This window comes from Cyrtonyx montezumae, unplaced genomic scaffold, assembly GCF_038088225.1.
Source record: "Cyrtonyx montezumae isolate F1298 unplaced genomic scaffold, pur_monq_1.0 scaffold_8, whole genome shotgun sequence".
In the NCBI taxonomy this organism is placed as follows: domain Eukaryota; kingdom Metazoa; phylum Chordata; class Aves; order Galliformes; family Odontophoridae; genus Cyrtonyx; species Cyrtonyx montezumae.
The window spans coordinates 25179311-25206051 of NW_027072089.1; the positions used below are offsets into that span (position 1 = coordinate 25179311).

Genomic DNA, 26741 nt, shown 5'->3' on the forward strand with positions numbered 1-26741 from the left:
GTTCACGCTTTTACAGCCAAGGACAGATAGAAGTTTTGGTCAGTGCTGCTGTATAGAAAATAAAGCAGAAAATTAGCTCAGATAATCACTGGCACTGAGATCAAGGTGTCTGCAGGGCTCTTAACCTCTTGGGAGTTGCTCCTTAGCAACCCACTAACTTGTGTTACAGAGGCAGTGAAAAATCACTCATGTAGTGCAGAATACCAAACATTCAGGTATCAAATTCAGGTACCAAATCCTCAGGTTTAGAGGAGCCTAAGAACTGATGGAGTCAGCAGTTTCAAAATGGCAATAAAAAGCAGATCACTTACCCACAGACATATGCACCTCTGCAGCATTAGCAAGAGACCTGTGTACATGATGCTGCTACTAAAGTGGAAGGCAGTAAGGCAGCCTAATGCTCACATTGAGGCAAAGAAAACTTATCCATAGTATGCGTTTCTGTTAGGAAAAAGCCATAGCTCCCTTTTCTGACCAAGTATCAAGGAGACAATCTTGTGCAAGTTGTCTCTTTTAGATTAATTTTACTTAAATACTTGTCTTGCTTTAAATTCAGTGTGTGAAGAATAAAAACCCTGAAGACGAGATTTTCAGATCTACAATGCTGTTTGCATCCACAATTGCAGTCAGACAAATGAAGAATTATGCTTCTGCATCTCTGAAATAATGCTCTGGATGTTATTATGTGTTTATCTGATGACATTGTGTACTGAAAATATATTGGCACTATATAGCCTCTTCAATACTGTGTTGTATGCCCACACAAAAATTTTATAGGCTAATAGTCACACTGTTTTAATTTACTTTGCTCCCAACGCTAGTTAGTGTAACTTCAGTGGAGTTACTCTGATTTTAGAAGAGTTAATGCAGCAGAACAGAAAGAACTTTTGTAATTTGCATGGAAACAATAAATTCTGTTGTGCATCTGAGTCACCCTTAGCTAATATCACTTGTATATGTACAGAGATGTATTTGTAAATCATAAGTGTTGACAAACCAGATATAATGCATCTTAATTCAATTGACAGCACTATCACCATTTATACTGTCAATTGCTTCTCTGTTGTCAGGGCTGCATAAAAATATTAATCAAAAAAGCAATATTCTTTCAATCAAATTCTTTTTAGAAAGCACATGTCAATGTAATGGTTGAAGCTAGTACTCCTGTCACTTGTAAAATCATTTCTCTTGTCATGTAAAAAGAGTGCTAGAAATTGCTTCTGTTGAGTGCAAAAGAGAATCAGTCTAAACAGAAATGATATTAAGAATATATACAGAGAGATGAGTGGAGCGTAACTAGATGATCTGGGGAATAAGCAATGGCAAGCTTGCCTGTAAGAAATTAATCAGATGGCAGTGACTTCCATGAGCTATGAAAAAAAGCAGTCTTTGGATACTTTTCAGTGGATGGTTACCCACGTTCCCCAAAGACAAGAATTAAATTGGTGCTAATTAGCATGTTAATTGATAAACTCACCACCAGTTTCTGAAGCTAGGGGAATGTGTGGGCTGAATTTTATCTTTAATTTAGAAATGATTCAATTTTAATTAAGGCTGAAAGTTGTGGTGGAAGTGAAAGGACAGTTCTATTTTGCAGGTCAGGCCATATATTCCACATAGAAAGACAACAGTCTCCACAGTCTAATTGTTGCTGCCATACATTTTACTAAAAGACAAATTTTGACAGTGATTCCTTCAGCAGGTATATTCTTGGAGATTTACGCAAAAAGGAGGGACAGAGGACAAGAAATTGTAGAATATGTTTTGCTCCCATTTCCATACTGCAGTTATGAGGGCAAACAGAAATGGTTAAAAACAAGAAAGGGTCTCCTAAATCCATAATTACTTGTCCTAAATGGTCAAATGATTGGACATAACCTACTGCTTGCATATTACATTTACCAATCAATGGTCATAACAGTTTTTTTAACATAAGTTAGTAAACTATCATTCTGTGTTCAGTTAAAAAGGGCAAGGTAACATTTTTTAAGTTTTCCATTTATTTCTCTATTTTTTCTGAAGTGGAGAAGTGTGGAATCAGATACTAAAAATATAGAAAAGAGTATGATACTGTAAAAGGAGACATTTTTCAGCAAAACTGAAAAGCTTTTGGGAAATCTTTGTTCAAAGGCATAAGTTTTGCCCAAATAAGACAGGTATACATAAAATAGCTTGACTGACATAGAGTATTCCAGTTCCAGCACCCATTAAACAATCTTTCTGCAGGCACTCAGCAAAATCTGCAGTATGATTAGGCTGTATTTTTTTTTCATCTTACACATACTTTATTTGGGCTCATCCTCTCCCCTCCAAACTATTTTCCCAGTGAAAATGTATTTTGAAGAAACTGCTGAACTTATTCTCCAACCTGAATTTGAGACAAAAGTTGGGAAAATATTCAAGACTATCTATACTCAGTCAGATAATTTAGTCATTCAGATGTTTCCCTGTAAAGGATTAAACAAAGCTTGTGTAGTACATGATAGAAAAGACACTAAGATTAATATTCAGACTGTGGGGAATCATTTAATCTGGGAGTGATTTATGGCAGCCAAATGAGCATGAGTGATACAGGACATTCAAGGCAAAATTTAGCCCAGTTTTCTGTACAGCTAAACTGCAGAATTACTCCTAACAAAACCAACTCGTAGCTGCAGGGATAGAATGTACTTAACATTGTTAGCCTGATAATATTTTGAAACAAAATAACGCATGGTAGGTTTTCTACAGAAGGAAGCATAAATAAATCTACTTAATATCTCCCTGTCCTTTCTTCTCCTGCTGTTAAACTATTTTCTGTCATCTAAAGTAATCTCCAATTACTTATGTTTCTCATGGGAACATATCACATTAAGGTAATAAAAAAGTTTTCCAGTGTAAAGTGGCCTACCATTTCCCAAGGTGCTCTTTAATTGTATAGATTGGCTGGGAAATTCTTGATGTCCATATGGTAGAGTAAGGAGTCCCTCCTCTTAAAAATGCATTTGAAATTCAGTGTATTCAGGGCACTACTGTCAAACCATGCACAAGTGATTGATTATCCAATTTATTAGCAATATTGTATACATTGCAGGAGTATAGTGTGACAAATACAGAAGACTGTCATTGACAGGTGTAGGAATAAGTGATGGGTTTAGGCTTTGAAGTGTTACAGCAGATTGATAAATTAAAATTACACTGGTAGTGCTGAAGCTGAAAGACTAACTGCTTAAGATTACAAAAACAGATCTCTGGAAACTTTATGTACTCTCCAGAGAAGCAGTCTTAGAAGCACTGAAGGAAACAGAAAGCACAGTTCACAAAAGATTAATCAATTTCAATATGACAGTGTCAGAGTTTATGTAAAGAAAATAGTGCTTCTAGAAAATTGTAACATACTTTTCTTTCTCTTCTCTCCCCTTCTCAAACTGCAAAGACTTAAATTTTGTTCTGTTCTTATACAGTAAGTTTACAGATGTAAGGTAATTTTTTTAATTGAATAACTCAAGGTTTAGCTTTAAACTGTCAAAACAAAGATACTATTGTCACTGGCTTGAGAATGGGTTGTGAAGAAAAGACATACTGCCTATTTTTTTGAAGAGTGTGCTGTAAGTAAAGTTACAAGGTAAATGGAAATACCAGATACTGTGAATGTGAGAAATTCTTGTGCTCCTGACCTGTGCAGTGATTTTCACGGTAATTGGTTGTGGGAAATGCATATGATAAAAAGGATATTTCTTAACCAGGCACCAGACTAGACTCAATTCCAGCCTTGATAGATATGAGCGGAAGAGCAGCTGTGCATTACACAACTGTGTGCCTTGGTTTCAGCTGGGACAGTGCTGACATTTTTCACAGCGTATGGTACAATGTTGTGTTATGACTCTAGGAGAAAAACAGTGCTGGTTAACACTGGTGTTTTAGCTTTGCTGAGCAATGGTGCATAGATGCAAAGATGTTTCCATGCCTCATACCATCCTTCCAGCAAAGGGAGGGAGGGGGACAGAACCAGGACAGCAGACCTAAACTTGCCAAAGAGATAATCCATGCCATATGACATCATGCAAAAATTGTGGGGAGTTAGCCAGGGGGCAGTTGCTGCTCAGGAAATGGCTGGACATCAGTTGCAGCTGGTGAGCAATTGTATTGTGCATCATTTGTTTTGAATAATTATTATTGCTATTATTTTTTCCTTTTTTTTTTTGTCATAGTGTATAGCTTTTAATCTCAGCCTGTGAGTCCTACTTTTCTTTTTCTCCTTTAATTCTCTCCCCAAACCCTTTGGGAGAGGAGAGCAAATGGAAGGTTGTGTGCCTTTGGGCTGCCTGCTGGCTTAAATCACAGCATGAAATACTTTGTACTGTCTTGCCCAGTTCTAACTATGCTGACTACACTTCCCTTGGTTTCTGACAAATCCATGCCTCTTAATATTTCAGTGATCTGGAAAGGCATGTCTGTTCATTTTCCACGTATACATTGAAAAAAACGCCAATATTTCTTTTCTGTAAGTTATACAACATCAGAGACTAAATAATTTCTAAAATAACAGGATACAGAATCATAGAATCATAGGGATTGGAAGGGATCTCAAGAGATCATCGAGTCTAACCCCCCTGCCAAAGCAGTTCCCTACACCAGGTCACACAGGTAGGCGTCCAGGCAGGTCTTGAATATCTCCAGAGAAGGAGACTCCACAACCCCCCTGGGCAACCTGTGCCAGTGCTCCATCACCCTATAAACCTACAGACCATTACATTTACAGAAGGGAATTCAAATGTCTCTATTATTAATTTCCTCACAGTTAATCCACAATAAAGCTGCTGAAATTAAAGGATCAGATATACTTCTTTACCTTAAATATACATATGATTTTTTTTGGTGTATTACACTCATAAGGGAAAAAGTATTTTTTGTCCCAGGTGACTCATTGTGCAACATATGGTAAAACAGCCTGATGACTTCTCTTATGGTATTAGTATTGCCATTACTTTATGCATCTTTGTATGTAGTAGAATTCCTGATTTCTTGTCATACAGATATGACTTGAGTATGACTCATCTAGTATAAAACTTCCTATATATATGTATATTTTTAATCTGCAAAGAAGTATACTATACTATACAAGGTCAAAAGACCTTATTCCTCTTAGACAAATCCAAGACTGGCTACACTCCTTCACCAAGTGCTTAATCATGGTTCAGGCCATGATCTAGCAGTTCCCATATTATTGGGCTCCTGCCTTATTGGGTATGTAGGGAAGACAATCCATGTGCTCTTCTGCTTCACTCTTGTCTGGTTTTCATCTTTATGATCACCTCCACACTGTAAGGGCTTCTACTCTGGTCTTTACTATAAGGGCATCTGTCAATATGGGATTTTAATCATTTACTTTCTTCCTCATTCAAAAGTTTGTGATGAACATATCTGATTTTGAATTTAATTAGGTTACATTTTTGTTTTCAGATTTAACCTGTTTGTTGTTTTTTTTTTTTTCCTAGCTGCAAGATCCTTAAAATATGATAGTCACATTTTGCAAATCACATTTCTCTGACATATTTTGGTAGCATGACTGAAGTTGACTTAATGATATACAGCCTTAGTGTTATATTAAAAAATAAAAAGAGATATGTAAACATATCCCCATTTTCTCCATTCCACTCCCTTGATATTACAGGAGAATTCTTGCCATAAATTTTTTTACATCAAGGAAACAGTTGCATAGATTTACATTATGGAAACTTATGATTGGAGCAGTAGAAAAGTTTGATTAGCTTATTGTTACTGTCTGTTAAGAGCATAATATTTATGTCAGTGAACAAGGCATTACATTAAATGACCATAACATGAAAATTTAGAATGAATTCTAATCCATCTTAAGTAGAATATATACAAATTCTTCTTTAACCTTATCAATCTCTGCAAAAATGATTCTATGTATATAAAAATTAAAAGTGAGACTCTCATTTAAAATATATTAAACGTGTAAGATATAGTAATTATCATTGCTCCTAGACTATTACTTGTATGTCCATTTTTTTCTTTTCCCTAAAGGTTAATTTCATAAGATTTTAGATGGTAAGAAAACCACTTCACAAAAGAGGGCTCAAGGAGTTTTATGTTTCTATTATTGTCATATTCTCTCCCTGTAACATTTGGTCACTGTCCCTTGAGTTGAGTGGCTCTGACTATCAGATTAGAGCTGTGCTTGCATCAGTGCTAGTAAACGTTTATAGAAAGTTGTATTTTAAGTGTTTTATCACTCTTTGAGATGCACATTAGAAGTTAACAATACAAGCAAATCTTAGGCTATTTTGGTTTTACATAGACTATTGAATTAATCTGCGATAACAATTTAGTCCTCAAATTTGCCTTGAGCACCTCTTCCCAAAACACAGGGTTGTGAAGGAATTGAAACTGTTAACATCTCTCTCTATCTCCTTCTTGTTTCTTGTGAGATTCCTTTCACACATTTTTTGCCTTCTCCCAGGAAAACTACATAACCATTATTCACCCTTATATGACTTATATGATGGGAATGTTATTTTTCTATGAATGCTCTACACAGCAAGACAGTTTTATAGCCTATAAAATATCAGCCAGAACATGAAATACAACTAGCTACTGACATATAGACAAGGTCTACTTGAAACCAAATGGTATTTGATTCCAGGTTTATAGTATAATCATGATTAATATGTGTGTGTGTATGTGTATAAAAAGACTACTTTTGCAAAGAAACAGTCTTATTCAAAACCTCTAAGGTACTTCCACAAAGATATGTGAACACTTTGGCACAACAGTGCTATAAAAGCTGCACTAAAAACCTCCAATTTTGCCTCACTAATTTCACTACCTCAGAATATATATAATTTGCATATCTTTGTGCACCTCTTCGACACCAAAAAAGGGAGAGCTCTGCAGGAAGAATTATGTTACTCGAGAAATGCTTCACATTTCCTCTTGTGTGCATTGATCCTAATTTCCATAAGAGTGTTCACTATTTTCAAGTAGTCAACAAATATTTCATATTTCTAGAATGCTCCAACCCCCTCACTACCCTTCAGAAGTACTGTCTTAAACAATTTTTTTCTCCCTTTTGAAAGAGAAAATGCCACCGCACAGTTGAACATACGAATTTTTAGTATTGAGGTATTGACATTATTCAACATAAATGAACTGAGTATGTACTGTTTTTTCCAGAAATAGTAATGAAAGATGACAGAAGTAAAAGAAAGTAAACAAAAGGAAAAGCAAATAGAATAACCAGAAGAGAAAAAAGTGATCTCATGCTCTACTACCTTTCTCAATTATGAAGCACATTGTTACTGATGTTATTATAGTCAGAGAGGAAAAAAGGAATTTATGAAGGTGCATATTTGTTAAGTTTGTTGCTAATAAAGTTAATGGAATTAGGGAAAGACTTTTTTTCCCCAAATGTATTAGTATAATTTCTATGTTATATATCTCTCTTTGTGTGTGAAAGTGGAAATATGGTAGAATGAAAAATATCAGGAAAACAAAGGAACCAAAAAATAATCATTTAGATTACAGATGACTAGAAAAACACATAACCTGGGATCTTTAAGCACTGAACAATGGTACAAAACTACCAAGCGCAGTAACTGGAAAAAAACATTATCTGTTACTGTGACTTTGTAATCTATTCCTCATAGATATCTTCAAGAAACAATTTTTAATACATTTATAAAACAGTGATAATTCATCTAGTGTTTCATCTAGGAAACAATTATAGAAGAACCTAATCTTTATGGCTTTTGGTAAAATGCTAGAAGTATATCAGTAATACTGCTTGAAATTAAACCCTACAGGCTTTCAGCATCTTCCATATAAAGATCCTTAGTTTCCATATAAGCTATTGCCCCTGCTATCCCTGCTATCTTTCTGGGGACTACCTAGGCAGTCTCAACTGTAGAGCCGCTGTAGTCTCCTAACTGCTGCTAATTGACAAAGTTTAAATAAATTGTCGAGAGTGTGCAGCCCTCCCATGTTTTTCAGATAAGTACAAATTCTGAATACCTAGACTGCATGAGAATGACAGTTAAAAATTGTATTCTAGTTGTCAGTGTTATTGGTTTCATATTAACTGCACAAAATGATTCCACTATCTCTTCTTTTTCTCTTTTTCACTCCACAGAAGGAAAATAATTTCTTAGTTATCTCTCTTCAAAAGCCACATGGGAACAGTAGGAATAGTGTCTGCTCCTTCAGCTAGTGCTATCTGCTAATCAGAATTAGAAGTGTTATTGGCATTTGTTGTATAAGAGCTATGGAATGTAAGTATGTTCTGTTTTGTGCCTTATAATCTAGTTTCTGAAAAAAAGCCCTGAATATGAATTGAAAAAATCCATACAATATGGAAGTGAATGAATTGATTCATAACAATGAGAATTTGATTTTAACCAGGCATTTAATTTTAACTATCTCAGTTCTTCAGAATGGGATCCTTCAAACTGGTGTCTGAGTTCAGGATTTTCTACGGATTTTCCGCAAAACATCCTTATTGAAAAGAAACCCTAATTGAGAGAGAGTTTTTAAACAGAAAATGTGGGTAACAAATTCCAGTTGTTAGATATTTCTCAGAATAATTCTGCAAGAAGAAAATTAAGGAATTTTTCTTTTTGCATTTTGGAAGTGTTTCATAACACTCAACACATCTACATTCCTCCACCTGTTCTAGAAGTACTTCTGATGCAAATAGTATTTTGATTAGGCTGTGATTTGAAAATACAAAGCCAGACTTTTCTGTATTTTCTATAATCATATACTGTCTAGAAACAGGAACTTAGTGGTTTATTCAGAATTGTAGTAGCTTTACTGAGAGTGTCAAAAAGTGCAACAATTAGTGCCAATTGAACTTGTACCTCTCTTCCAAGAAAGGCAACTATTCATGATGTAATAAATACATACAATGTACAATTTCATATATGGCTCTCTCTGGGCTTTCCACCTAAATTTATAATGTTTATAGAAATAAGTTGATCTTGAAAATAAAAGTCAGGTGTTCGTATTGTATTTTCTTAAACATGTACACAAAAGAAAGAAATTGCATCTCAGTTGACAACCAGATGTATAAATCACATGTATTTTCAAAGCCTATCACAGGGAAGAGCTATTGCCTACATACCAAGCATACCAAGAAGTAATCTCATTCTCTGCATTGGGTGTAGATGAAACCTCAGAAAAGTCAGCTCCGTTTCTTACTCACTCTCTCTCTTCTGATTCAACAGTGTGCAACATACTATTAAATGACACTGAGAAAGATAACAAACATTTTTTAAAGGTTTGAAGAACTTCTGTGACAGATTTATTTTTAGCACTGCATGTTTTAAATTAAATACTGAAGGTTATTTTTAAAGCTACAAACAGTTGCAGCTAGCTACAAGCAATTAATTAAAAAACTTGTTACTTCATGAGTGTGAGTGCTGGAGCACTGGCACAGCTTGGTCAGAGGCTGTGGCATCTCCTCCTCAGAGACCTTCAGAAGCCCCATCTGGGCATGGACCTGGATTTCCTGCTGTAGGTGTCCCTGCTGGAGCAGGGGTTGGCTCCTTCTGAGGGCCCTGCCAACCTCAGCTATTACTGACATGCCTGTCTCTTGCACAGTGACTGATGGAGCAATGGTGTGGTGGTTTCACATTTGTAGGAAGCACAGCTCCAAAATGCTGAATTTTCACTTCCTCTCTTCAAAAGGACAGGGGGAGAAAATATGATGACAAATAAACCCTGGTATGTTGAGATAAGCAAGATTCCTTAACAGTTACTGTCATAGGTAAGACAAATTCAGCGTATGGAGAATAACAAAATGTAATGTCAACTACCAACAGACTAAAGCAATGAGAACTAAAAGCAAACTCCAACACTTTCCATCCCATCCACCTTTTCCCTCTGAGTGAAGCAGGGGAATGGGAAATGGGGACTGCGGTCAGTTAATCTCTGCGTCTCTTCCTTCACTCTCTGCCTCTGCTATACGTGGGGTCCATTCCACAGATGCCACCATTCCTGCATGGGCTTTCCACAGGCTGCAGCTCTCCAGGCAGTGCTCCAACACAGCTCCATACTGCAGGACCCACTGTTCAGAAGCTCACTGCTCCACAAGGTCCCCATGGGTGCAACTCCCCCATCCTTCCTGCCCTACTGTGGGCTGCTCTCCATGGGCTGCAGTTACAGCCCAGATCTGCTTCTGTGGGGGTAGCCATGGGCTGTGGGCTCCTTCAAGGCTGCACAGATCTGCTCTGCCTGGCACCTACAGGCTGCAGGTAGACAGCTTGCTCCTCCATAGTCCTCTCCTGGCCTGTGTGGAGCTCCTGCTCTGGGTTTGGAGCACCTCCTGACCTCCTTCTGCACAGACCTTTGTGCGTCAAGGCTGTTTGTCTCACATTTCACACTTCTTTCTGCCAGCTGCTGTTGCACAGCAGTTTCTCCCTTTCTTACATCTGCTCTCCCAGAGCACACCCACAGCTCTGCTCTGACAGCAGTGGGTCTCTTTTGTAGCAGCTGGATCTGGCTCTGACCTGACATGGGACAGTGCAGGGCTTCTCATAGATGCCACATTTTCAGCCCCCCCCACTAACCATGTGAAAAAAATACCCTACTATATCTTTTTGCATAGAAAGAAGGATAAATGCAATTTTCTTTACAAGAGAGAGTACAGGAGATGTTTTCTTCCAGCATTTGAGAGACAAACAACAACGATGAGATGTGGGGTCTGCTTGTGTCAATAGCTGTCTGCTTTCTGAGAGAGAATAAGCAATCTATTGTTCTAAGAATCACTTTTTCTTTGGGGAATCTCTTTCTGGAAATCTGTACCCCGGTACAAACATTGAGTACTCAAGCAAAGTGCGACAGGCTCAAGCCCTTTGGCTGCCCTACTTCATGTTCCTTTCCTCTGCCTAAAGGATTAACAATATAAAAGCACCAGAAAGTCATTATCTTCAACATGGCAAAAGGAAAAAAGGATAATTAGCTCCTACAGGCAGTATAATGAAAGTGTGGAAACAAATCTTCTGTTGCAGGAGGGAGATAAATTAAAGACTGTCTTGCAGGACCAAGTAATCAGTAGGAGCCAAAAGTAATATAAGTTGTTGCCTTTACCAACTTTGGCTTCAAGAGGTGTTGAGGGCACCCATGTGTTAGTCTAAGTCTCAGAAAGTAATCTGCAAACGCTGTATTTTAAAAGATAGATTGTTGCAGCTATCAGTCGGGTTAAAACATCAGACACAGGTCTCCACATGAGAGCTCATCTCCCGAACTCCTGAATTCCCACATTACTATGGGACCAGGAGGAACATCTCTCTCAGTATCAAGGAGGTGGATGTTTGCTTAGGCTCCTCCTCAGAGCACAATTCTCTTGCTTCTGTCAAAAAAAAAAAAAAAAACCCTTCTTTGGGGTGGATAAAATTTAGCAGTGAAAGGCAAAATTAGGAAAGAGGTGGTGTCCAATTTTTACATTTTCAATCATTGTCATTATGAACTTGAAAAAATAATTCAAGTACATTACAGACAAACTTTTGGGAGGTTCTGTGAAGAGTTTAAATATGTTTGCTAAAGTTAGACTTCCTGGGAAGAGTCCAGCTGGTCAATAAAGTCATGTACAATGATTATGGGGAGGTAACATGCATTTGCTCTGTGGCCACCACTCCTCTCATCTGGACATGAACCCAAAAACAACACAAAACATAACATTTCCCCCTATTTTCTCCCTAAATATCTTAAATTGCAAGCAAAATTCTTAAAATCATGGCATGAGCTACAAAATTAGAATTTATTATTTTACGATAATTGGTGTTTAAGACAAATTGCTACTACTACATAAACATTGCATTTGATTATCTTCCTGATATTTATGTATTTATTTTTCAACTTTTTTGCTCTTTAGCCACTGTGATATGAAGCTTCTTCTTCTTCTTTTTTTTTCCAATCTTGAAGTCCAGATTTTTAGGTAATCATTTCATTAGAAGAGTTCAGGGATAAGAAGAAAATAACCTTCTGTAGTATAAAAGTTACAGTGTGAAATAGCAGTAGGTATTAATGAAAATGATAAAAATTTGGTAATGAATTTGGACATTTTAAAGTATGCAAACCAAGAGCATCTCCTCAGTTCCCATTCTCCCGTGCTTCCATTCCCCAAATTTGATCAACATTTCACTTATTTTCAACATTTCTTTTTGCTGATAGAAAGTAGAAGTGGTAATTAATTAAATTAAAATGTATGTACTCAAACAAGTCAGAGTAACTTTATACTAAAAAAACCTGAACCATATCCCAATCTTGCTCATGCTGACTTGATGTACTTCTATGTTCTTAACTCATATGCATTGCTTGCTATTTTTAGTTCACGCTTCAGAATCTGAAATAGTCTTTCAATCTGCAGTTAATACTGTAACTTGGAAGATATTCATAATTATTTGGTAGAATTGATCCTTAAATGGCTATTTTACACTATGATCTTTTATATGCATTTCATATTCTTGGTAGCATGAAATATATGGTGTTGTGAATTAAGAAAAATGAGAATGATGGAAAGAAAAGGGTAAACTGTTCTGAAGAAAAGTAAAATGGGGATAAAAATATTACGAAACGGGAGTTTTGTTAGAAAGAAGCTAAACAAAAAATAGTGCACAGGAGATGAACTTAAAACTCAGAAGTAAAGCAGATATTTATTAGATATATAAATACACACATATATAAAGACTAAATTTCATAATTTTTTTTTCAAAATACATCACTTTTAAAAGTAGGTTTGTAGAAGGATAATCATTTTAATAGACAGACTAAATAACTGTTTACATGATTATGTGTCTATGAAGACAATAGCTGTAATAGCTATATTATTGTAAGTGTGATCTATAATAGGGCTAAAGTATATTTTTCTAATTTAATTTTTTTTTTCTGTTACCAAGTGAGCGCTAAAACTATTTTAAAAGAAACTATCACTTCCTCAGTAAATGGCTGAGAACAGTGGTATAGAGAATATTCAGAATAGTTCATGACTGTTCAGTGAAAACAAAATAATAAAACAGCTACTTTTTGATGCAATCTTTAATTCTTAAATGTTATGTAATATATATATTTAGTCAGTAGAAGCAAAACGTACATTCCAGTAATTTTTTGGAAGAAAAATACCTGCAGCTCATGTCTTCATAGATTGATATCTAATTTTTATAAGCTTAGGTATAGTAAATAACTGAAACATTGATAAGAAATGTTTACGCTCAGAATTTTCCCACATATTATACTGTATGATAGTTGAATATATAAAAAACAACATTCTATATATATAACAATATTTCTACTTACCCAACAGACAGAAACGGCTCCTTTGATTCAAGTCTGTCAAGCAAATAACATGAGTTTAATATATAATTCAATTCTAGAACGTTCATATGATTAATTTAAAATGAACACTCTCAATATGAAATTCATTTGGTGATGAATGCATAATCTGAAAACCATAGAATATCCTGACCCATTATTTTAGGAGCTTCAGTTGAAAGGATCTCTATTTACTTAACTGAACTTTGGTTTAGCAATCATTTATGAAGCAGAACATCTAAGCCCTTTAAACCTCAGTGATTCAAATTATTTGTGTAGCCAGGCTAGACTAAGTTATGTCTTATTTTAATATAATTTTTTCCACCTTAATGGCAGTGTTTCAGGAAAGATGATGAATCATTTATTTTTAACTGTAAACATAACATTTAGTATGTGTTTAAATATACTCCTGATTTTCCTTATTTGATGGTTTCCACATCCATTTCTTTTTTTGCTTTTTGATATATTCAATTTCTGTAAGATGCACATTTCTTCATTCTAAGAGATTGTAGATCCACCACAACTGCACTGAAGCTGAATGTCTTCAGTTTGGTAAATGTAGAACTGTGTACAGTTCCAATAAATTTTGTAAAATATATCAATCTCAAATGCCCTGCCATTACTGCTGTCTCTGTGAGGAGCTGCATGGCAGACTGTTCTACTGGTAGTTTCCAGCCAACAAGGATGAATTTAAAAATCCCCATCTATATTATTTTACTCTTTTGGCTCCACTTACTGCATCTGGAAGTAGTAACTCCTATTTATTTCAGTGGAAGCTAAAAGAGATACGAAAGAGCACAATAACACTATCTAACAGAGCTCAGCTATAAACACAATTTTTCTACATATTCACCATGATTAGGCATATAATGTCACCAGCAATGAAAAAGAGCTTGCATGCAGCTCTCATAAAAATTTGCACCAGCAGAGATGACCCACTGTTTCACAGCTATTGTGGTATTATTGCTAGGAAACTCTTGTCCATGCCGTCCGTCTTCCATAGATCCAAACAGATGGAAGTCAGAAGGTGCAAATTATAGACTTTGAAGTGTGTGTGTTGGGACAGCTCAGCCAAGATTGGCAGTGTGCTCCATGATCTTCAAACTGCTATGGGACTTGATGCTATAGCATTCTAAGAGACAGACTGTCACCTTCTCTGCTATCACTCTGGAATTTTGATCCTTCAGCTTAGTCAGCGTTGTGATAAATAGCTCAGAGTCAGCTTCTCTGGGTTCCAGAAAATCCAGAAGGATTACCCCATTCCTATCCCAAAAGACAGTGTTCACCACTTTACCCACTATGTGCTGTGCCTTGAACTTTTTCTTTGACTAGTAATTGACACATTGCCACTCCATGAATGGCAATGATGACTCCAGATCATAGTGGTGACACTATGTCTCATCACCATTAGTGATGAGATCCAAGAAACTATCACCTTCACCCTAGTATTGATTCAATTATGTACTTACAGACTTGCATATGATGTTCCTTCTGTTCCTGTGTGAGCATTTGTCATAATATTATTGAATGGATTATACAACTATGTCACTAAAAAATATTACATCCCTTTTTTTGGGAAGATAAAAAAAAAATCATAATTACCACTGGAGATTTACTTTACATTTACAGTGTGTTCTTCAGATGTAATTTAAACCTATTTTCATGGGATTAGATCTCCAATGATGGTAAGAGTGACTTGCATTAAGACTTGAAAGAAGTAAAAGTATACCCAAAACATAGTAATTTTCCTCTTGTCCTCATGAGAACACCTGGACTTTCCATATCGTTCTGGAGTTATAATACTCCAGGTAATAATAATCCACATAGAAGTTAAAGGATTGAAGAGGAGTCACTGTTGGTTACAACTAGTAGCACTAAAGCCCAGAGATGGGTCTGCTTGCGCTCCCCACACATTTCTCCAGAGCAGCCCCATTGCTGATGCAAATGCTTTCCATCCCAGACTTCCATGCTGTGCACCAAGATCTCATAGAACCAAGGTAATGCTTAGCCTGACATCTCCCATGCTTAAGCAGTATTCCAGAGAGCAATGAAGTGACAGGAACATTCACATGGGTGCCTCAGTCCTTTTCCTTCAGGCTCTTCACCAGTCTCAAATCCAGCCAGTGTTATGCTTTTGTTTTATTTTTCTCCCATTTCTCTGCTCAATATAATGAGCCAAACCTGTAAATTATCCAGGTTTGGGTGAAGAGATTATCTATGAGCAAAATGAGCAGAAATGAAAAGCCTAGTAACAGCTTTGCAGACATCACAGCATAGAAACTATGTAATGAAGAGAAACCTGGCACCATTATGATGGAAGGTATTTTGGTGGATTTTACTTTCATATTAAAAGCATGTGATAGAATGCCTTGCAGACAAAATACTGCAATTAAAAATCTATTTGAAATCCATTCTCAAGATGGAATTCAATTTGATTTAAATAGTGTTGCCCTGGGTTTGACCTCTCTGTAGTATATTCGACTAAATGGTTTTAGATAATTTGCTTCATTACTTTAAATTAGTTCAAGTGTTCCTCATAGTAAAGGAATACAATTATCTGCTGCCCTTTTATTTAAATTGCTAATTCAGTATATGACAAATTAATATAAAGGCTTTAAAACTGCAAGACCATATAAAATAACATACTATATCAGTTTTACTAATGGCATTTATAAATATAACTTATAGATTTTTAACTTTCTTTTCTAGCCTGCAGTACACAAAATTCTCTTGAGTTCTGAAGAAATTTCACATAATTAAATGCAATTTCTCAATTTCTCAAAAAGAGTAATGCTGATGAGCACTGAGAGAAGTGCTATTATGCACCTTCAGGATAAAAGTTAAAACTGAATTTGTTTTGGTCTTTTTTTTTAAACAAAAAGGTATTGAGTATGCAAGAAATACTGAAATGGACAATAAACAAAGGGAATAATATTTTAATTGGTTAGGAATAGTAATGAAGCTGGACTGATCAGGACTTTTCATTCTTTCTTGAAATGGTTTTCCCAGTAGAAAATTTCAGTTTGTTCAAACGTCAAGGCGATATATCAGTGTGAAAAGCTAGAAGGCAATTTGACTGGTAGCATGTATGGGTCATGAAAGACTGAGGTTGTTCCTTTTGATTCTGAATTAAAATTTTCTGGAAAGTCTGACATTCTTATCTGCATATTATTGTGGAAGACAAAATAATCTTTACACCATGAGAGCTGCTCAATTAACATCAGCCACTGTAAACCAAACAGGCATACATAATCAGTTTATAATCATTAATATGCTACAATACTGTCAGACTATATGTTTAAGATAAGAACACCAAAAATTTTCCACTTAGCATTTTACCACTTGCAACCTAGCTCTTGTCTTGAGACATTTTACAGGATCTAATTTTAAAAAGTGTAGTTTATTATTTCCCTCATTGTTAAGCTTGCCTACATTAATGCCAATTATCTAAATCCTATATTTGATATGGATTGAACATGGAGATGAATAAAGATGTCTTTTTATATCTCAAATCTGATCCAAGATACGTAAATTGGTATCATTTCTTAACAAGGAATCACTGCCTCTCCTTACCAAAAATTTACAGGAAAGAGTTGATGTCATTACTAATAATATCTGTGCTGAACACAAGCAAATGGATTTTTGGCAAGTATTCTCCAAAGTAATTTATTATGAATAAATATTTTCCTAGTTCTGACCATACGATTTCCACCACTATGGAGCAAGTAATAAAAATATGTGAAATATAAGGCACTTATTAGGCTTATTCTGACTTTTTTAGTATAATAAAAGTTTTCCTGAATCAGGAAAAGCAATGGTCAGGAATAAAATTATCTTAGACAATTCATTTTGGATTACAACTTCAAGTCAGATTTCTCAAGGAGAATAATCTGTGTGTGTTGCTGATGTCATATATTGCCTTATATGGCAGTGGCTACAAATGACAAGGAAGCAGGAAGAATTAATACTTCTTACAGGAATCCAGAGGATTCCAGCTTCTCATTCACATGTAGGAAAATAAAGAGTTGGTTTTCTTCATAGTGTCTGTTATGGTGCTGGGTTTTGGCTCTGGGAGAAAAACAATGCTTATAACGCACTGATGTTTTAGTTGTTTCTGAGCACTACTGCAGAGCTAAAAATGTTTCAACATCTTGTTCTGCCCTGACAGCAAGGTGGACTGAGGGGGCACAAGGAGCTCGGAGGGGTCAGAATGAGGACAGCTGAACTAAGCTGGACAGAGGGATATTCCATAACATCTAATACTGTGCAAAAAAACCCCAAACCTTTAAAAGCTGTGGTCAGGCAGATGCTGTTTGGTGACTAAGCATTAGTTGGTGGGCAGCGAGCAACTGTTTTGTGCATCACTGGTTTTGTAAATATATCATCATTACTATTATTATTTTCCTTTTTTCTATCTCTTCTGTTTTAGTAAATTGGTTTTATCTCGACCTATGAGTTCTATGGGTTGTTTGTTTTTCCCAGTTCACTACACCAATGGGAGAGGACTGAGCAGCAGTATAGCACTGAGCTGCCTACTGGATTAGACCACAACAACATGCCTTATCTCACACATGAAATATTATTTCATGCAACTGCTTTTCTTTCTACTGAGATTGAAATACCCATTATTGACCTTCCCTTCCCTTCCCTTCCCTTCCCTTCCCTTCCCTTCCCTTCCCTTCCCTTCCCTTCCCTTCCCTTCCCTTCCCTTCCCTTCCCTTCCCTTCCCTTCCCTTCCCTTCCCTTCCCTTCCCTTCCCTTCCCTTCCCTTCCCTTCCCTTCCCTTCCCTTCCCTTCCCTTCCCTTCCCTTCCCTTCCCTTCCCTTCCCTTCCCTTCCCTTCCCTTCCCTTCCCTTCCCTTCCCTTCCCTTCCCTTCCCTTCCCTTCCCTTCCCTTCCCTTCCCTCTGTAATTTAAAGTAATTTTAATCCAAGTTAATTTTTCCAGACATCAGTACCTGTTGTCATATAGAATTACAGAAGAAGCTCATTATATCTTCTGAAACTGCTATAAATAGCGTAATAAGTGATGGCAAGTCTTATAAAAGGAGTACTGTTATATTTTGGAATAAATATATATGAGACCAGATGTATTGAAGATCTGATCTGTTAAAAGTATTTCAAAAGTAGAATGTTGCCAAGGATAATTTACAGCTCTGTGTTCATTTTTACCAGTGTTATTAATAAATTTAACAGTGAAAATAATTTAAATAACTTCTTGAAGCATCATCTTTTTCAACAAGGCCATATGGAAAAATTGCACCCTAAAAGAAAGTAATTTTCAAATATATTTGAACCTGTTGTAGATCTCAAACATTATTTCTGGTGATGCAGATACTAAAGTTGGTCCTTATAAGACTGCATGGTTGTAGCATTCCATGTGCCTATGAGTACTGTATGGTTCAGTCTGCATGAATGCAATTCTTCTGCATTTAATATGCTGCAAGACTGAGATGACTGTAGGCTTTTTGGAGTTTTGAATTGAAAGGAATTCAATATTTGACTTATATATATAAATATATATGTATATATATAGAAAATGTTATTGACTATGCAGTACATTTTATTTATCCCATCCTACTTACTACCTAAGCCCATAATAAGGTAATAAGGTAATGTCAGAGCACTTAGTAAAGGGGAAGAATTTTAGGGAACTTTTAGCATGGGATATTGACTGCAGTACCCAATGTGAAGCTCTCTAACCTGGCACTGTGCACTGAAAACCAGATCAAATATAATGAAGGTTTTCAAAGTCAGACTGAGATAATGCAAGATGTGTCCTTCTAAATTTTTCTATCATATTTTATAAAATAAGATTATTACACATAACCAGAGTTATGTAGATTCCTAACAAAACTTGAATCTTGTCACATGGTTTGTAAGCAACAAATTCTTGTCATATGTACAAACTGAATAAAAAGTGTCACTTAGTATGGGAAGAAACTGCTTTCAAGGGACTGTTTCTTCCCTCTGATGTCTTTCATAATGATGGGAAGCTAGGATGAAAATATTAGATGGCATATACAAAAGTTGATTTCAATATATCAATAAAACTGCACTTTGTTATGTTGTATGCTGAGTGTGCTATTGTCCTACGGTATAGGATGGGGGCTGTAGGAGTGAGGTAAGAAGTGGAGGAATGGAGAAAAAAGGTAAAGTAGATTCTGATACTTATTAGTAAGTAACCTAAATTATAGGCAGTAAGAAGAGAAGAAAATACAAAATCTCCAAGACTTACAAAGTTAAGAGTGATGTAATATTTCCAGAGAACTAGAACTGGAAAGGATTATCATATCCACCTAATAATCTATCCTTCAGGTAAGAGCCCTCCTGGCTCTGATTGCCTTCCCCAAATGAAAACATACACAGTTGGTACTTTTGTTTCGATAAGCAAAGGAAACAAATTCAAGAATAAAAGGAACTCCATGTCACTGTTGTCAATATTGATTAATTTTTCCTGTGATATGCTAATACATTCTGCAAAAAAATCTATACTTTCAACGAAAGAAAGAATTTTCAAAAAAGTGTAGTGGTGCACTTAGCTATCTATCTTAAAGTCCTCTTTCTGATGGCTTTAATCAATCTTTTCATGAAGCTCATGTCACCTGACACTCTTCTGCTCTGAATCAGAGTAAGAACATCCAAGTCAATATGATCAGGTCTAAAAATGTCCAGAATTAGTTCATCATGGTGGGCTGAACAAAATACCATTGACAGATCTAATGCACACAATCAATATTATACTGTGCAGCTATTTGTAGTCACAAATAGATGAAGGTTAATGCAGGCATTGCCTTTGAGGATCCAAGGCTAGAGGTTTAATCTCCTTTTCCCTCCATGACACTACTAACACTTGAAAGTAGTTACTGGAAGGGCAATGTTTTAAGAGTGTATGATTCGTGTTTGTCATGCTGTTTCCTAGAGTAATCTTACTCTATCAAAACTGAAAAATACAACATAAAATTTCATGCCAATAGGTATCATAAATTGCTCATTTTTTAGGACTCATAATGAATTCACACACATTTATGAATACATTTCTTATTTTTCAGTAAAATACCCAGTGGGTTTTTTCTTTTTTTTCAAAATATTCTGAGAAGAATAGCAATCAAAATATAACAAAAAGGAATGGAATATGTATATTCCTAAATTTACATATATATATCCTCTGCATCATCTGCAGTACCTACATACCAAATCCTGGCAAGCTGGACAATTTATTTTCAGACTGGGTACTCCATGATTGGCACATTCACTAAGAAATAAACTCGTGGGATAATTTCACTGCTAATAGCTCACTGAATATACTGAATATTAATATGTTGCTATTGTCCCTCTGTGCTGTACACAGCATAACCTTTTATCCTATTTGTAATCTTACCAAATAATCCATTTTCTCTTAAACTAAAATCTTTTTTTTCCTGATATTATTCTTAAGACTAAAATACAGAATAAGTTGCAGTCTTTCATTTATCTGGCCTTCCTTTATTTATTCATGGAAATCTAAATCTGTAATCCAGAGCCATATGTCTATGGCTGTTTACAAGCCACCTAAACTGTGCCCTTGGAGTATATCTCCCAAACCAAACTGCATATACAATTCCACACAATTAAGGACACTACTTTACATGAGAACCAGTGCCTAATGAAGAGCCCATAAAATGGTGTTTGGAAACACAGTCTTCTGTATCACTGATTACTTCTCCAATTAAAGACTCACTAAATTCTTAAAAATTAAGAATTCTGCTGTTTGTTTTCCACGTTAGCAAAGATTCTGCTCTGTTCACTGTCAAGAAGAGCTTTTTCATTTTTAAGACCTCTCTAATGTTAAGACAATTACCAAACAACAATGGTTGCAAAATGAGATACTATTTGTGTGATATTTACCTCATCAAAGCACAAATGTGGAAAAATTACCATTTTTTGTTTCCAATTTTCCTTTATATGATGCAGATACTATCCTTTTCAAGATAACAGAAGCACAGCTGAGTATCTAGAGAAGGCATCATTTTTTTTCTGCTAGTAAACATTGAATTCAAATTCTGATTATTTCTTAAAACAATGTAAAAAAACTGTGAAGTATTAAGGGGTGGAAATCGCTCATATAGCTAGGATGGGACCTGGGCTCGGGCTGTCAAGATTTGAACAGAATGGATGGCTATACTTACTATTTCTGTTTGCCCACAGGCAAAATCATCAGTGGTCTGGCTCTGTTTGGAATTTCCTTTTTGAGTTATCTGTCAAAGATTGTTCAGTTTTATTAGCAGTACAAACACTTGGATAAAAAAGGAGGCTTAGTAATTTCAATGCCATCAAAAAGTAGTAAACATATTTTCTGTTCCACTTAAGTATAAACAGTGAGAAAACCGTGAAAAAAATAAGATAGTTTCACAGTTAGTTACTTTTGCTATGGTATACTGCTTCAGGTTTCAGAGGAGATAAAAAAAGGCAAGAAAGAAGATTAAAGACCAGAAAAAAGCAATAATAACAAAATTAGCTGTTCTTCTTCAAACTTGGTAAAATCTAAACATGAGTGTAATTACAATGTCTGGGCTTTTGTGGAAGAAAACATCAGCCATGTGATACCATATATAACCATCTGCAAGAGGACAAGTACTGAGTTGGAAAAAGGACTGTATCTCCTATGAAGACTTGTGTAAAGAGGTGTCATTGGTTTCCCTTAACAAAGTGAAAAAATACATTTCAAAAAGATTCTAAGTAATTTTGCAGATGGGAACAAAGGCGAGTGCTAGTCTTACTGTCTGAGGACTATCCTTCAAGTCAAGTTCATAGTTTAAAATTTCTGATGAAGGTGGATACAAAAAAAAAAAAAAAGTGAGAGCAATTAAAGGTTTATTATACAATGATGAGTGGAGAAGGAGTACCTGCATGTAGTCACTAGAGATTTCTAAAAGGGAACCTATTTCTAGGGGTTTCTAAAAGGGAGAAACAGTTTTGTAATAGTGAAGAGAAAGAAAAATAATAAAAGTCTCATTGTTCTTCTTACTGTAGTCACAGCACAGTTTCGAAACACTATGACTGAATCTACAATCCAAGATGATGAATGCATTTGATGGATTCAGATCTCTTGATCTTTTTCTCTATGTGATTTGTATTCAATATTTTCTTGTATATTACAATGGATCTCCCCACTCCTCCCTCACTGAAGTTATTAGGGTCTGAACATTCACACCTGGATTGTGTGAAAGGGTAAACTTGTGCCCCTGGCTGGCTCTCCCAGCAACTTTGATCACATGGATTTGTTCACTAAACCTCTCTGTGACTAAATGGACTGCAGTTACGCTAACATCATTGAGAAACACAGAGCTGTATGAATGACCAATGGCTTGTATCAGAAATAGTCTTGCCAGCAGTAGCAGGGAACTGATCATCCCTCTACACTCAGTGCTGGTGAGGCTGCACCTTGAATACTGTGTTCAGTTTTGAATCCCTCACTGCAAGAGGGGGTCCTGGAGCATGTCCAGAGAAGGGCAGCAAAGCTGGTAAGGAGTCTGGAGCAGAAGCATTGTGAGATGTGGGAGCTGAAATTCTTCAGTCTAGAGAAAAGGATGATCCATGGAGACCTTACTGCTTTCTATAACTACCTGAAGCAAATTGTGGTGAGGTAAGGACAGGACTCTGCTATCACATAATTAGGTATAGAACAAGAGGGAATGGTTTCAAGTTGAAACAGGGGAGATTCAAGCTGGATATTAGGAATAATTTCTTCTCTGAAAGAGTGGTCATGCACTGAAACAAGCTGCCAGGCATATAGTTGAATCACTGTCTCTGAGGATACTCAAGAAATGTCTAGATGTTGTACTAAGGGACATGGTTTAGTGGGGAAATATTGGTGGCAGGTGGGCAGTTGGACTGGACGATCTTGGTGGTCTTTTCCAATCTCGGTGATTCTATTATTCTGTGTGCTCACAGACCTGTAGGGGTCAGAAGGGTCCTCTAGAAATCATCAAGTGTTGCCTTCCATCAATAGAAAAATTTCCCCTGAATTCTTATGACACTTATTTGATACATTTTGTTTTGTTTTGTTTTGTTTTGTCTTCCTTGAAAATAAACAAAAATTCAGCCCAGATGAGATCATTGAAACCACTGTAGCTTTCTATCTTTGTCTTTTAACATTCTTAATATCATTGAAAATGCTAATTAAGTTATTCACATAGGTAATTTTTTAAAAAACTTGCTATGAGTTTAGAGAATTTCCGAATAAATGATCAATTATTTTCCTGTAAAGTAGTGAATGCTTCAAATGTGATCTCTGAGAACATTATTTGAAGAAATGAAAGTAAACTATGTTTTGTCAGATTTAGAATAATCTTAATTTAAACTTCAATCTTTTTTTACAGGAAAAAACCACAAAGCAACAGTCATCTGAGATTTATCCCACTGCACTGAAACAAAATACCTTATGTTATGAAGGAAAGTAATCAAGAGCATCAATCATATGAAAAGGAAGTACTTGACTCAAAATGTGTAATCTCAATGTGATACATTCATCAAAAAATTAAATTCCAAAAAGCATAAATCTTTAATCTTAAAAAAAAAAGCCTCAAAATTGAGAGGCATAATCACATTTTAATGCCACTCTAAAGTATTAGAAAATAATTGATCAAGTTTATTTTCTATTGGTAGTACCTCTAGGTTCTTGTAAGCCAACAATAAAAATGAAACAAAAATGCAATAAGAGAAAGAAGTAATAAAGAATGTTATAACAAGTCTAGAACAATACTCAATCAAGAAAGGTTCTCATGACTGCAGTTATTTTTATTATATGCCAGTAGAGCATATAGTTAATATACTGCCAACAGCATGCTGCTGAAAGCATTATGCAAAATACTGCAGCATTCAAATAGAATAGTAATGTTTGTTTGGCACAGAAATTTTTGAGTTTATATTATGTTTTCAAAGGTGAGGAATGATCTTAAGAAGCCTTCTTCCCTGGAAGAGGTGATCACATTGCCAATCACTCTGCCTGTCAAACTTTCTCCTGAAATGAAGAATGCCCAGGAAAGCTCAGGACATCAACTAGAAATAATGAATGGTTCTGTGGACTGAAAGACATAACACATACTGAAATAAATATCTTAATATACGTCTGAGAAATGGACAGCAAGTAAATTCTGTAAGCAATTCTTCAAGCCTCTGATAGGAAATAAAACTGCAAACCTTAAGAATATGCAAGATGTGTACCATAATCTAGGCAGTTTTGTGATGAGTATTGTAAAAATAAAATGTTCGGAGGAAACTGACAATATTTTTTGTAAAAAAATAAAAAAATAAAAAGAAAGACCCCTCAAACTTAAAGTATAATCATGTGTTGTAAACAGAAGGATATCTCCAGTATTTAAATACTAGTCTTCTGAATAAGTTAATTTCCTCCACAGGCCACATGACTTACGCAATTGTAAAGGTTGTTTAAAATGGTTAATTAGTAGCATGTTAAATCAAGCATGCTGAATACACATTTCAATTGCATTATATGGAGAAGCAGATGGGAATGGGAGATGATTGTGTATTTTAATGCCACTCACAGAGAGCTGAATCATAAAACCTGAAACTTCAGAGAGCACCTGTCAAATAACATGCCCTCCAGGGGCATCTTTGCCAGGGCTATAGATGGGTAGTACCATGGGAATCCAACTAACACAGGGCTGCCAGCTGAGGCAACATAAGTTCACTCAGTATTTCCTTCCACTAAATTCATCCCAATCCTTGTCTCATTCCAGCGCATGCCTCGGCTTGGTGGATCTCCGGCTCAAAGGTCTTATGACCAGCCAGCCGTGGAAATACTGGGAGGAGTAGACCTTGAATAACTCTTCACTGGGTCTTCAAGGTGTGGCTCTGAAGCAAGATGTTTTGCTAATGCTATTATGGAGAATGTTGGAGTGTGGCATAGGGGAGGGGGATCTTCTTGTGCGCAATGACTCCCAGATAAATCAACCTTTGAAAGCTTTGTTAATCATCTAGAATAGTAAATTGTGTTGAGCAAGTAGAGTGAACAGAAACCCCTACGGTGCTCAGAAACTTATTTTCCTATTTTACTTCCAAATCCTAGTCTCCTGCTTCCCTACATTATACAAGCATTAATTCACTCTTTGTGGGGGTTGTTCTTGGCACACAAACTAGTTTTTTCAGCTAGTGGACTTGGATGTAATTTGGGACAGTTTGCTCCCAGCTCCCTCCAGACAATACTAGTGACACCACACTAGGTTTGGCTCCATGTAACCAACAAAGTCTCCAACAGTTTTCTCCTCTCACTTCACACACCTCATGTCTGCAGAAGCCATACAAATTTTTAGGCCTCTAAAGCTTACGGAACATTAGTTTAACATCTTGTAAAAATGGTGGGGGACCTATGATGTAGAGAAATGAAATACCAAACCATTTGATTATTTATTTATTTGAATTCTACATTGGTATACTGTGGCATAAAATGAAGAAGAAAAGAGTAAGTGGACTTTCATATACTGACACAGAATTCCTTAGTGAAATGCTGATCAAAACACCAGAAAATTAGAAAGATCTGTTCGTTTACCATAAAGCACTGATTTAATATGTCACCATCTTTAATCTTCACCTTGGGTTTTAAAGATATGAAAACTGGCCAGTAAACTAAACTACTGCTTAAGGCAAGCCCCAAATAACAAGCTGTAAAATAATCTTGAGATGCAGATTTGTCTGGCTTCAGGTTTTCTGCAGAAGTGTTTTGCTAAAAATCAAAATTGACAACAACTTTGAACCTTCTGGGATTTAGGTTCCTCCTCACATACTGAACAGCAGTGCAAAACAGGAAGAACACTGCTGAAGCTCACTATTATGCTAGATTTAAGCAGATTCCTGAGCACTGTCCTAAGTATGTACGTAATTTTTTTCAGAGAGTATGCCTAAAGTTAATAATGTATTTAGAATCTTTCGAAAGCAAAACCCACATTTCTCTATTCTATGAGTGTTGGAAAATGAGCCTGCTCAAACACTGCTTCAATCCCACATCTACATTCCTGGACAGCATCTCTGTATTTCTACCAGGTCACCTGTTGCTACTCCCACTTTTTGTAAACTTCTTTTACCTATTTACATTTACATTTACATTTACTCAGAAGCTTCTTGCTCATACGTTTGTCAGGACTATTCTTAAACTTGAAGGAGGTGTTAGCTCATCCTCTTGGACCCCTCTTCTTTCTGGGCCCGTCTCTTGTAGGATTATTCCAGGCAGGATGAGTCTGATTTTTAGAAATTAAGGGTTGTGATCAACGACATCTTAGCCTGGTAGGAGTTAGGTTTTTAAACTACATATAAGGAGAATATATGGAAATAAATTCTAGTCCAACTGAAGTGAATGACAAAACTTTCTGCTAACTTTATTATGTCCATGATGTTCTTTTAATTCTTAGTGTTATTCTTAATTTTGTCCTTTTTT

General features: G+C 35.9%; 1 protein-coding gene across 5 annotated transcripts in view; it reads right to left on the reverse strand.

Annotated features, from left to right (window-relative positions):
* The window catches only part of RALYL (RALY RNA binding protein like), a 363390-nt gene that overhangs the window by 42812 nt on the left and 293837 nt on the right, over positions 1 to 26741 (reverse strand). For all 5 annotated transcript variants that reach the window (XM_065751889.1, XM_065751886.1, XM_065751887.1 and 2 more), the window contains one exon: positions 13297 to 13329. In XM_065751889.1, coding sequence (XP_065607961.1) covers positions 13297 to 13329 — 33 coding nt within the window. The remainder of the gene's footprint in view (positions 1 to 13296; positions 13330 to 26741) is intronic.